This window comes from Talpa europaea (assembly GCF_964194135.1).
Source record: "Talpa europaea genome assembly, chromosome: 5".
Classification (NCBI taxonomy): Eukaryota; Metazoa; Chordata; class Mammalia; order Eulipotyphla; family Talpidae; genus Talpa; species Talpa europaea.
The window spans coordinates 25,704,250-25,717,867 of NC_140071.1; the positions used below are offsets into that span (position 1 = coordinate 25,704,250).

The following is a 13,618-nucleotide window of genomic DNA, read 5'->3' on the forward strand; positions in this document are numbered from 1 at the left end:
GAGATTTGCCACTTTAAAATGTCTCAGCTCTCTACTAAGCAGAGTTTAGAAGCTTTTGTTTTTCCTGTCCAATTTTTCTACCTTTCCTTCTTTTTTGAAATGTGAACAGTGGAACTCCTTGCCAATTTCACCAGGTTGGTGTGTTTTAGGAACCAATATTTCTATTTGGAATGTCAAATGTAGTCCCTCTATCATGTTTCTTTTAGCCAAACTTCCTGACCGCTGCTCTAATCTTGTTCCAGTTTTCTTTGTAATCCTCACGATGTCCTTATGATATTGAAATTAATGGTCAGAAACTTACATTTGGATTTTCTTTACTTCTTGTTTAAATCATGTTTCAACATTGGTCATTTATAGCACATAGATAAAATATCTAAGATAGCTTTGTAACCTTACATTGTATCTACAATGTTATGAGACTAAACATTTCATTTTTTTTAATTAGCAGAAATGTGTGATGGGCTATCCCACATTCTCATTGCCCCATGGGTTCTGAATTCTTTTATAGTTCAGTAAAACTATTTGAAACAGGGATCCAGGCATAGTTTCTGGGATATAAGCCAAGTAGTTTTCGGTCTTAGCTTGTTCATTATAATCCTTACTAATACTTTGAAGACTATTTAGTTGAACCAAAAGAAGAATGTGCTATGATATGAGCAAAGCAAATAGAATGTTTTATTGGGAAGACACTTAATTTCACTGTGTTTTCCACCTTCATAAAATTTTGTTCTATTTTTAGTGAACACATCAATTCCCAATGTCACGGAAGTAAAGGAGAACATGACATTTGGATCAACTTTAGTCACTAACCCAAAAGGAGGGTTTCTGGTAAGAGAGGATGAGTAACAGCAGTTAATGAATTGGAAATGCTATCATTTTTAGATTTTACAAGATCTGTTATTATAATTTTTAATCTTATGGCTTTCATTTTTTTAAAAGGCATGTGGGCCCTTATATGCCTATAGATGTGGGCATTTGCATTATACAACTGGAATCTGTTCTGATGTCAGCCCTACATTTCAAGTGGTGAACTCCATTGCCCCTGTACAAGGTACAGATTTTATGCAATGTTCTTGCGTGTTTGAAAAGTATAAGCAGTGAGTGAGACATATGTATACACTAGAGCATACCAAAAAGCTTGAAATACTTTCTCAGCTACCAGCATTACCAATTTAGGTAAATGCTTGCTATGCCAATATATAACCAAACCTCATTGCTATTTTCGGAATAGATATTAGTGTAAATAACCTTTACAGAGACATGTTTAAACATCATAGCTAAAGCTGTCACATTGTTTTTATTTAAAGGGTGACTCTCTTTGAGGAAAGTAACCTCTTTTGAAAGGCACACTGGATGAGAACTGTTATGTAAAATTCATATAGAAAAAAATTCCAAGCATAACTCATGCAATGCTAATTGAAAATAGAGATGGTTTAGTTTGTATGAACACCAAAACAGTTGTTGCTGAATGCAATGAGAATTTATCACCTTTACTTTTTCCAACTGTTTTTTTGAATTATAAAAGCAGTGTGTTCATCTTGTAGAGTATCAGTTGAGTTTTTAAAGATAAGCTTCTTCCGGCCATAATATACCTCAAAAACTGTAGACTCCTACTTCACATAATTGACTCCTTTTATTGCAGAATGTCCCACTCAACTGGACATAGTCATAGTGCTGGATGGTTCCAACAGTATTTACCCCTGGGAGAGTGTGACTGAGTTTTTAAATGACCTTATAAAGAGAATGGATATTGGTCCTAAACAGACACAGGTAGGTGACTCTATTTTGATTTCCATTATCCTAAAGATAAAAATGCATGAATGTTTATAAAATATTCTAAAAATAAATTAAATTTAAAAGTCAGGATGAATTCTGTGTTCCACATCCCTGTTCTTAAACCTGGTAAAATATTTTCTATACAGAAAATATTATGGAAGTTACTGTTTTCAGTGCTTTTGAAAAAAATAAACCCTATGAATCTCTGTAAAATCATTATTTAATTCATTTTAAAAAAGGTTTATTTATTTATGCATACAAGAGCTGGGGTGCTGCCAGAGGCGTGGGGGCATGACAGGATTCACCAGAGACAGAGTGGGGAGCTGAACAAGAAGATCCACTGCAATACACTGCTGAGGGGAGCAGTGGGCAAAACAAGGGAGGTCTGCTACACCATGTGGGTTAGCTCCCTGGCCAGGGATCGAACTTGTGCTGTAGTGGCTGCAGATAGCTTCATAGTGCTAACGCTTAACCCCTTGTGCCACCAGGGAGGCCCCTCATTATTTAATTGTTAACTATAAAATGAGTACAACCAACTTTGGTAATATCAGAGAAGTGTTTCAGAATTATAAAAAACAATTTGACACCCCAAAGAACCCATCACATCATAATCTCCTTTTTATGTATTAATTAGGAATTGATCACAGGATATTGCTTAAAGTCTGTTTTTTCCTATATTTAATCATTTCTTTCCTTTAGCAAAAAGCAACATTTCTTGCTTTAGCTGTATTAAGTTGACCAGTTCTGCACATCAGTATCTGTTTCTAAATACATCCCCCTTTTTTGCAGCCAGATGAAGTGGACCATGTCACATGACCCATCCACTTAGACACTGAATTTGGGTTTAATTAATCTAATTTTGTTAAATTTCTATGGCCATGTGGTTTAAAACATAGAAAAGTCTCAATGTATAACAGGCAAATTAAATGTCAAAATGAGGTCAGTGCCCTCAGGGCAGGAATTAGGACTAACATGAGAGTCAGAAAGGCTCTGGTCGGTGTGGATGCCGAGTGTGAGTGAGCTGGGACACCTGGGCCCGCACTGCACACCGATGTTGCTCCTTTTCCTTCTGAGAGTTGTTCTTTTGGAGAAATTTCTGAGGCACTAAAAATGTAGGCTGACCACATCAGTGTTTGTCACCTCTACTTTTAAATTGTGACAAACACACACACACACACACATCTCTATATGTAAATGTTTACATATAAAACACATTCATGCCCCCCCCCAAAAGGGCAAACTAGACTCAAATATCAAGGTGAAATGTCATGGTCTGTCCCAAGACTACACAGGTGTCTTCAGCAACCTGTATGAGGGGTAAATCTTACTGGACAATAGAGAACGTCTTAAAATCAGTGTAAAATTATTGAAAGAAAATGGACTTTTACACATCACAAAATGTAAGTTTCCATGGGTGCAATCCTCTCGGCAGTGATCTTCCTAAGTGAATTCCTAGAGATTTGGGAGACTATTAAGTCTCTTCTTGCTACAGGGCATTCTGCACCCACTGAAAGAGCACTCAGAAATGAGTTGCTCCTCCTCATTGTACATGTTCCACGTGGATCGCGTTCGTTTTCCCCTTCTAAGGATTCTCCCTTTCCCTTTTCCTCTCTTCTCCTCTCCTTGCACTTTGGTCAATAAGATTTTATGGAGCCATAAAATTAAAACTGGAAATACTCTTAGAGGTCACTTAGCCCCAAATCTCAGTTCATAAAGGGGAGACGAGAGGCTACGTGACTTATTCAAGGTCACTTGTTTGTTAGCCGATCAGAAGGCACAGCTCTCCAACTCCAGGACAGCACCCTTTCCTTTCTGGCCGCACTTTTTCTGGAGAAGTTTCACAGTGGGGTCCCATCTCACACCCCTTAGTAGTAGATCTCCAGTGCTTTCCAGCTCTTTATGATGTCCAGAGACTTCCTTGGCCAGTTCTTGACTGGAGCCAGGCCAGGCGTCTTGGTACTCCATTTCCTGCACTGTCACCCCTGAAATCACAGGCTTGATCACATGGTCCCCCTTGCTTACCTCTTTTCACCCCCATCTGCTTTCTTCCCTCCCACCTGTTTTGTCCACCCCATTTTACCTTATTATTCTTGAAATATTTTAAGTTTCTAATATTTTCTATTCATCTGGATATTTGATTTTACTGTAACATTCATTTATCTGTTTTACTATAAAAATGTTAATTCATGTGTAGCTATTTGTGGCAATCAGTGCAGCTGCAACTTGTGTGAAGTTACTCTACAACTTCAGAAAGAAAATCTACAAGGCTATTTTGGAATTATAATCACTGCTTCAGGCGGGATCTGTGCCAGTGACTCAGTTCTGCAAAGAAAGAAATAACAATCGATTGCTTGTATGTGCCAACCATCCTGTTCAATTTTGATGTTTCTAACTGTTTAGAACTATAACTAATTTTACAGTTCTGTAGTGAGAAATCTAATAGAGGAGCTATTCTGCTTTGCCACCAGAGGAATTCTAGCCTGCAAGGGCGGGCTTCATGGATTTGTATGTCTTTCTGGGAGGGAACAATATGTCTATTTAGTGGACTGGGGACCAGTTCTTGGGGTGAATAAGAGGGAAATGAACTTTAATTTAATTTAGGTTAAACCATATGAAATTTTTTCCATTTGACCATTGTTTTGACCTACAAATAAAGCATTTTCATGTGGTACAATCTAGATTAATATATAGAACTTTTTAAACAGCCATTATATTCTAAGCATCACAGAAATCATAAGACATTTACCTTTCAAACAAGGAGAGTGGAGAATGTCACCTTAAATAATTTTTTAAATTGATGGTAAGCCAAAAAAAATTTGAATTCTGATTATACCATGAGTTCTTGTTTCCCATATTGATGAAAGTCATATATTTGGCATATTAGGTGAAGTCAAATGATCTATTCTCTGCAGTCATGGATTTGCCCATTTAGTAATTATAAATGTTGAAAGGCAGTCTCAGAGATATGAAGTAATTATCACCTCCATATGACAGTTAGTATATGAAGGAAATACCATGCAAATGACAATAGTATCAACTTTAAACAACTATTCAAAATTTCTTCCATGTTTCTGTGTTGCCCCATTAAGACTTTTGCAAACATAGTCAAGGAACTTCTGTAATCCAATTTTTTATCCAATGTGGAGTAAAGGCAATAAACTTGCCTTTTAAAAAACACCTATAAAAACAAACCTGAAACACTCTGAGCTTGCCATAAAAGATACGATGGCATAAACATTATGGAGGTCTTATTGATCCTCAATACCTAAACATCACATTGCTTTTAATAATAAATGAGAATGATATAAATATGCCAAATACAAGTGCATTATCCTAAATAAAACCAGTAAATTTTGAGACTTGATATAAAAGTGAAATATACTAATGGAACAATGTCTTGATTGTTCCCATCAAAAGCGTAGCATAACATTAAGCCAGGCAAAATGAAAGAGAGAAATTAATTAAATTTTAGGAATATTATTTATCTTTCTTTTTACTGCACATTTATGGCCCTTTTCCTAGAAGCTTTAAATATGAGGACTGATTCATCTTTTTGAGGTCTGAAAAGAGGCCTGTCTGAGCCCTGCAGCCGTATCCTGTCAATCAATCTATAGCCTCTCAATGTGGTGCTGTGAATGAGGTGAATGTTCTTCTTGTTTCTGGACTTCATTCTCCCCACCTCTACCCATCACTTACCCAAATTATCAGTCTAGAGTAGAGGTTAGATCATGATTTTTGCCTGGATAAGAATCTCCTATTGATGGAGAAGAGTAGAAAATTTGGGAAGGAGGCATCACAAGACCACAGATCACTATTTCTCCTCGAGGCTTTCACAAAAGTCTTTAATTCTCTCCCCACCTGCCTCCTCACCATGTATATTCATCACTTGGCTCCCTTTTTATATTATTATTTAATTCTCATATGAGTCTGTTAAACGTGCATAGACACACATTATGTTAGTATGAATCTGTTTCACCTGCCTTCAATTAAAAACTAAGCTGGGGGGCCTCCCCTGGTGGCGCAGTGGTTGAATACTGGGCTGTGAAGCTGCCCGCAGCCTCTGCAGTACCGGTTTGATCCCCGGCCACCGGTGAGGGTCCCACATGGTGCGCAGACCTCTCTTGCCACGTCTGCTGCTCCCCTCGGCAGTGTACTTTGGTCTTTCTGCCTTTTCTACTCCCCATTCTGGCTCTGGAGAATTCTCTCACCTTCCTGCACTTCTGACTGTACCCAATGCTTGTATAAATAAATAAATAAATCTTTTAGGGGGGAAAAAAAAAAACCTAAGCTGGGACCAAAACCATTGCTGTTAAACTGGATCACACCAGTACTCAGCAAACCATTACGTATGTTTGCTTTGCACTTGTATCACTTTCCTGTGATGACAATTAATAAATGACACCCTTTTCTGGGGACGATACAACAGGCCTTACTTTGTCTGCTTCCAAGGGAAATAAGCATCGAGTAATAGCCAGTGACCTACACGGAATGTCATTTCCTTAAGATTTGAGTTGCCATTGCGCACTCTTCTCATTTCTCCCACTACTTTGTATCTCTTCTGCTGCTTATCATTATTTTCTTGCTATCTCAGTTTTATTCTTACTTATGTGAAATGTTACCGTCATCTACTAAGAATGTATGCGGGTCAGCTGTGAGCAAAGCAAAACACTGGTGAGGGAGAAGAGAATACCAAGGGCTCTGACATACTCCATGCCCTTTACCCATGCTTGCCCCTCTTGAACTTGTAATGTAGCTGGGGAGATAAAGCATGCAGACAGAGCAGTGGAGAAGAATGCAGTTCTCACAGGAGCGGGACAGACAAGTATGCTTCAGCGTTGGGAGGAGGAGATCAGTAAGGCCTGTGCTAGGCAGGAGGTGTGGAAAGTTTTGCAAAGTGAAATGTATAGAATTTCACCAAATGGATATAGAATGTAGTTTAGTTGGAAGAATAAAGAATGGCATTTGGTGGTAGGGGTGCAGTACATCCTGGGGAGTCCTGAAGATGGGGGTGAATAGAGAAGGTAGTATCAGACCTGTAGGTGATTGAAGTTTGAAGGAGAAACTGAATTTTATCCTATAGGTCTAGTCTTTCAAGGAATAGCTTGAAGTTTTATCTGTTTTCTATTTTAATTAGAATAAAAATTCTCTTTTAAAGTATATTTGAATGTCATTGGTATACAGGTTCTGGAAAGTTATCAGAGGTTTTCGAACAAGGACAGAATGTGATGAAAGCAGAAATTCTAGATAGTTAATCTGCCATTGATATGTTGAAGAATTTGAGGAGAGCAGAAATATAATGGGGGAGATCAGCAGTGGAGAGAACAGCCATTGCCAAGGCAATAATGTCTGGGCTCAGCTACAGTAAAAATGCAGAAATGTAGGTAATAGCTGTCTTAAGCCCATATTCCTAGAAGCAAACCCTAAAAGGAGAAATCAAATGACAGTGAATTACTAAAAGAAAATAGGTAGGTCTTCCAAAAGAAAATAGGAAGGGATTTGGGGGAGCAGGGAAGAGAAGCCACAGAATGTTATTTCAGGTGACGTCTGGGCTCAGCCTTCTCTGGGAGGGGGTCCACATTGAATGAAGCGCTGGTCTTTCATTGCCTGTACTCAACCTTTGCTGAGTGCAGGGGGGTTTGGGGAATGGGGTTGGGGGGATGGCAAATTGAGCGAGGCGGGGTGGGGTGGGGGGTTGGCAGCTGGAGGGGGAAGGAGGGAAAGGTAAGGGTCAGAGAAAACTCCCAGGCAGTTCTGACTCTGAACTTTGGGTGCAAAGAAGCTTTAACACTCGAAGGGCAATCATCTGAAGAGAACCTCAGGTGGGGTTGTGAGCACCAAAGTAATAGAAAGGGCAAGGGAAGAGGCAGTGGTAAGTTCTCTTATATCTTAAAATATACAAAAAATTAAAACATATAAAGTATATAGAGAGATAAGATATAAAGCACTGATCCGACCTACCAAGTTGTCATATTTTCTGCTCTTTTTGGTGTGAAGGTAATTTGTTTGTCCTGATAATCTAGTAGTTCCACATATGACATGTAAAGCGCCTGGTAAATGTAAAACATTATGGCACAGAGCAGCCTTGTTTAGTTGGCATGGCTTCTGTCTTTTCTCCTGTGAATACCTCCCCATGCGTAAGTGGGATTCTCTCTTTCCCGAGGAGTTAACAGTTAGCAATTGATGGAACTCAAAAAACAGTTACAAAGTACATTCATTAGTAAAAAATAGTGACCCACTGGGCTGTGCTCTGTGCAACCACATCTGAGATTCAGGACCATAACTTGGACCTGAAACCAGCCTACAAGCTGTGTGCTTATTCTCTAGCAGTATTCAGTGCCACAGAAACACACACAAAAGAAGACATTTGGATTTAACAGAGTTGGAATTTAGCCAAGTGAGTTAATGGAGGGAAAAAAATGGTTAACATAGTTAAATGTTGGCAAGTAAATGATTATGGTGACTGACTATGGAATCTGGGCTAGGTCGAAAACAATGGGGAGTCTTGATGTGGTCAAGAAATTGATGAATTAGATATGCAAGGTAAATGAGCCAAAGTTAATGGTCAGAGAGAAGAATGTTTGAAACTGAGATTGAAGTGCTGACATTTTTTCAGATGACAAAGTCAAGGGTAAGACCTTGGGAATGGATGGCAAATGTGAATGGGAGGATAAGATTACTGAAGCTGAGGAAGTCAAAAAAATGAGAGACTAGGATGTGTAGTAGATTTAGTCAAGTAGTACATTTTCCAAGAATAATGAAAGGAATGACAATTTTCAAAGTTCTCATGCTTAATCAAATAAAAACAAAGGGAAATAGAAACAAAACTAACTCTGTAAGGTGTCCTGAATGGATTAGCAATTAACTTCCATAGCAGCCTTTATTCACCCTGTTACTCAGAATTAGGCAAATGATTATCTAAGCAACAAAATAATTTCCCTTTTATTTATACTGAACATTTAAATACACAGAAACAATGGCAATAAAGACCTAACTGTTCATAACAATCAATTGTATGTCAAGGAAATAAACTGAATTGGAGTCATGACTCTGTCCTCATTTGTTTTGCTACATTTAGTGTAGTTAGTTGGTTGTATCCTATCTTGTGCCCAAAGAAACTTCTGGTCATTCTATGTAATTATAATATCACATTGTCTTGGGACAGAAGGTGAAAGATATTAATTGAATGATAGATTCATGGAAGAAGAGGACTAACCTGGAAATTGTTTGAGCAGATCACATGTCAATTCAGCTTATGATGTCTCTTATCTTACACTTGCATGTATTTTTCTTCTTTTTTCATAATTCTCATTTGTCTAATACTAATCACATGACAATCTTAGAACAATACCAACATGTTCACTAATAATATGATTTCCAAAAACAGGTTTTTATTTTTATTTTTAGCTTATAAAATAATATACTAAAGTAATTTTTAATATTATATAGGTTCCAGGTGTATAGCATTTTAATTCAGTATCTCTATAAGCTACATTATAATTGTTACCAAAAGTTTCATATCCGTCCTCTACCATATAACTGATCCCCTTTCACTCAGTTTCCTCATCACCATCCCCCCTTCCTTTCTAGTAAACACCATTTTGTTCTTATAGTCTAAGAGTTTGTTTTTGTTTAGTTTTATTTCTTTATCTTCCACATATAAGTGGTATTTATCTTCCTCTGTCTGACAGTTATTTTTTTACCTTATGCCTGCCTAAGCCACTCTAGGGACAGATGATTATGTTCTTTTTTTTAAAAAATATGATCATTTATTTTTAGTTTGTTTTATTATGATCCCTAGTGTATCTTAGTTGGCTAGCTGGCTAGGTGAATTGATTGAGTAGCCATGAAATAACAGCAGTTTTTACCGTAAACTAGTGGGGTGAGGTGAGTAAGGAATGCAGGGGTTTTAAGAGGTGCATTTTTGTTTTTTTTAAAGATTTATTTATATATTTATACAAGAACTGGGATACAGGCCAGATGCGTGGGAGGGTGAGAGGTTTCGCCAGAAACAGAGCAGGGAACAGAACAGGCAGACTGATGAAATACACTGCCTCAGGTAGCAGCGGGTGAGACAGGAGAGGTCTGCTGCACCATGTGGGACCCTCACTGGTGAGCCGAGATCAAACCAGTGCTGCAGAGGCTGTGGACAGCTTCACAGCACTGCGCTCAACCCCCTGTGCCACCAGGGGAGGCCCAGGAGGTGCATTTTTGTTGAGAGATGGGGTGAGAAGTTTGGAAAGAACTCTGAGCTATGGGGTAGGTTTGTTAGACCAGACCTCCATCTTCCTCTTTACTTTAGGTAGTAAGCTTTTTAAACTCAGTTATTTCATTTAGAAAATGCAATAGTAATTCCTGGTACAATAATTTGAATAAATCAAGAAAGTGAGTTTTAAAAAGCATTGAAAATATAAGATACTATTCTTGTTTTGGCATGGCAGCATAATTAATCCAAGATGTCTAATGCATTCTAGAAGATAGCCCAAGGATGGTGATAAAGATTATTTTTTTAATTAATAAATTTTATTTTTATATTCCCCATACAATAATATTTTAAATGGAGGGTTCTCATTTGTTTCTTCAAATGCCAGAGTGTGGGTTCCTATGAGCTGGCTACTAGTGGGCCACTCATGGGCAATGGTGACCTATTTGCTATCTACACATCACATCAGATCATCCCTTGACCACCCAAGGAGTATAGCTCATATCACGAGGCAGGTCCGGGACCCCCAGACCACTGTTGACCTGATTACATGACTGTCTCCATGGTGGTCTCGGGATAACGGCCTATGATAACATCAAATACTTTGCTGACTCAAATGACTCTTGACATATGCTCATGATGTCCCCTTTCCTGTCCCTTGTAGAACTTTGTCCCCTGTTCCTATCCCACCCTCTGGACTTATTCCTCATACCTTTGTCGCATGATCAGCTTTTACTAGCCTGTGCCATTTCAATAAATGGCACAAGAACTTCCGTTACGTAGCAAAGTCTTGCCTTGCAAACCTGCTCCACAACTGCTGTGTCCCTCATAGACTTTCCCCAGCAAAGAGGCAACAAAGTTCCTGTCACAACAAAGTATGTATGTTTCTGGTTTCCAAAAAGAGCTAGCTGAGGAAATGTATCTAAAAACCATATGTCTAATTGAACCTAAATATTTGTCAGGGGAGGCATCAGCATGGACAGCTAGAAGGTAGATGCTGATCCTTTGTGTCACTGGAAAGTCTGTAAAGCAAGCCCTGGAGCTAACTTTAGCAAAGGACAAAATAGGTAATTGCCTGGAAAGAAGGCATCCCTGTCTGCTTCCTCTACCTAAGAAATGAAATATCTGGAACTCTCACATTAAAAAGATATTCCTTTGGATAATGAATTGAGTCCCTAATTTGGGGGCAAAAGGATCAAACAAAAAGTTATCTTCAGTCACAATTCATGGTGTATATTCCTGGTTCACATCAACTTGTAGTAAAGGAAGTGGTGGAAAAAACGGTTAAGAAAAAAGGGCATCTGGAGGGACATGGAATATGGAGCAAGGAGAACCAACCCTGGAGCATACTTACTCTTCTGTGTCATTCTGCTGCGTGCGGACTCTGTAGATAACTCTTCTGTGGAATAGAGGGAATGAGAGGAGGGAATTGTGGTAGAGAGGGAAGACGGACCAAGTAAAGAAGGGCTGGTGGGGAAGGGCAAATCTGAGAGAAATGAAATAGATAAAGCACGAAGGTGTATGTGTCCTTGTCAGGTGCTTGCCCTGCTTATTCCTCCAGCCTCATCTTGCTCTTCCCTCCCCACACAGCCTGGTCTAGGCTCCCTGACTTTCGCTCCATGCTTGGGAATGCCTGCGTCTGTCCCATCTCACCTTCTCCACACACACAATTCCCTGCAGGTGCACACCATCCTCTATCTCAGTCACCATCCAGAACAGGGCTCCACCCTCCCTGCATCTGTCCTGTACCCCTAGCCTTCACTAGAACTTCTCAGAGGCCTTATGTGAGCTCCTGTTTTATTTATTTTTTTATTTTTTTAAAAGGTTTATTTATTTATGCATACAAGAGCTGGGATGCAGGCCAGAGATGCAGGGGGTGAGAGAACTCACCAGAAACAGAGTGGGGAACAGAACAGGCAGACTGACTGAAATACATTGCTGAGGGGAGCAGCGGGCCAGACAGGAGAGGTGAGCTGCGCCATGTGGGTTGCTCCCTGGCTGGCTGGGGATCGAACTCGTGCTGCAGAGGCTGTGGATTGCTTCATAGTGTGGTGCTTAACCCCTTGCGCCACCAGGGAGGCCCAGTGAGCTCCTGTTTTAAAGCAGGCTCCTGATTATACTTGCAATTTATACTTTTCTGTCCCTGCCCTTTTCACAATTTGCAATTGAACATGCATCTGGATGACTATGTATTTGATCTTTCTCTCCCTCTGGTTTTGAAGCTTCATGAAGTCAGAGACTACAGTGTGTTTCAGATTCTACCCCCCAAAGTCTACTACAGAAACATTTGATAAAACTACTGAAGAGATTAATGAATCATTTAGGAATTTTGTAACAGTGTTTTCATATTGTTCTTTGGGCTATGAATATGTATACACAGAATGACTACTGCTGTCAAAGTGGAAGGGTTTGCATATTGACAGATTTTTTAAACGCCTCTGAAAAACAAATGCATTACATCTAAGTTGTATGTTTAAACTGAAGAACGTTGAAACATAGAATCTTACTTGATGGATAACTCATAATGGCTTGGTGTTTCAGGTTGGAATTGTACAGTATGGAGAAAATGTAACCCATGAATTCAACCTCAATAAGTTCTCATCGACTGAAGAAGTACTTGTTGCAGCAAGTAAAATAGTCCAAAGAGGTGGTCGCCAGACTATGACAGCCCTCGGAATAGACACAGCAAGGTACATGGATAAACTAGAAGCCATAGTGAATAGACTGTGCACAAAGAACTGTTCACAGTGAGCGCTTTGCAGCTTTGATAGAACATCCACCTGGCAATATTTAAGCCAATTTGCTTAAAAGTAGATTCAGCTGATTAGCTAGTGGTTACAGGATCAGGTTTTTCTCTAATTCTAAGGGTATAATTGATAGAGAATCAGTCAAAACATCACTGTGGTCTACCAAGCAGTGTTTTTGGTACTAAGACATACTGTTAGTGAATATCTTCTCTCTTTATTCTTTTTTTTTTTCAGATTCAAAGAATCTCAATCTAAAAATAAAATGAATTAATATTAGTCCACATCTACTCAACATTTATTTATATCTTACTATGTCGGCAATTTTACAGAACCTGATTTTGGGTTATTGAAGCTCTTAAATAAGAGTTTATAAGAGGCCAAACTAGATATTGTCTTCTTTAAAATCAATTTCAGTGAATATTAAAAGAATTGGGAAGGATTTTATTATTTGTAATGCTTTGTCTTTCTTCTCCCTGTCTTTCTCTAAATTCCCTCCATGGGTGTCCCATCTCTCTTCTCTCCTGCAGTACCTTCACAGACAGCTTGTAACCCACTCTTGCCGGACTTAACTCTCTAAGAGCCTGCAGAACTGTCCTTTTCTTACAAGCAGGGCATTTTTTTTTTTTTATCTCACTCAGACCTTTTGTCTTGCTGTTTCTCCCCTTAGTCACCACTAAAGCTAGTAAGTTTCTGAACAAAAACTAAATACTAAAATTATAACAAATCAAATCAGTGTGACTAATGTGAAGGATCCTTCTGTTATGTGCCTTCAACTTATGGACTCTCACCTGATTCTGAGGGGCAAATCACCTGCACGCTCCCTCACCCTGCCCGTTAAAATCACTGCTTTAAGGGAGTTGACATAATGAATATGGATATGTCAAAGAATGGGTTG

General features: G+C 38.9%; 1 protein-coding gene across 1 annotated transcript in view; it reads left to right on the top strand.

Moving 5' to 3' along the window:
• Nucleotides 1-13,618, top strand: part of ITGA1 (integrin subunit alpha 1) — a gene marked incomplete at both ends in the record, with an annotated part of 141,106 nt that overhangs the window by 72,743 nt on the left and 54,745 nt on the right. The window contains 4 exons of the mRNA XM_084233401.1: nt 740-828; nt 940-1,051; nt 1,643-1,770; nt 12,518-12,666. Coding sequence (XP_084089527.1) covers nt 740-828; nt 940-1,051; nt 1,643-1,770; nt 12,518-12,666 — 478 coding nt within the window. The remainder of the gene's footprint in view (nt 1-739; nt 829-939; nt 1,052-1,642; nt 1,771-12,517; nt 12,667-13,618) is intronic.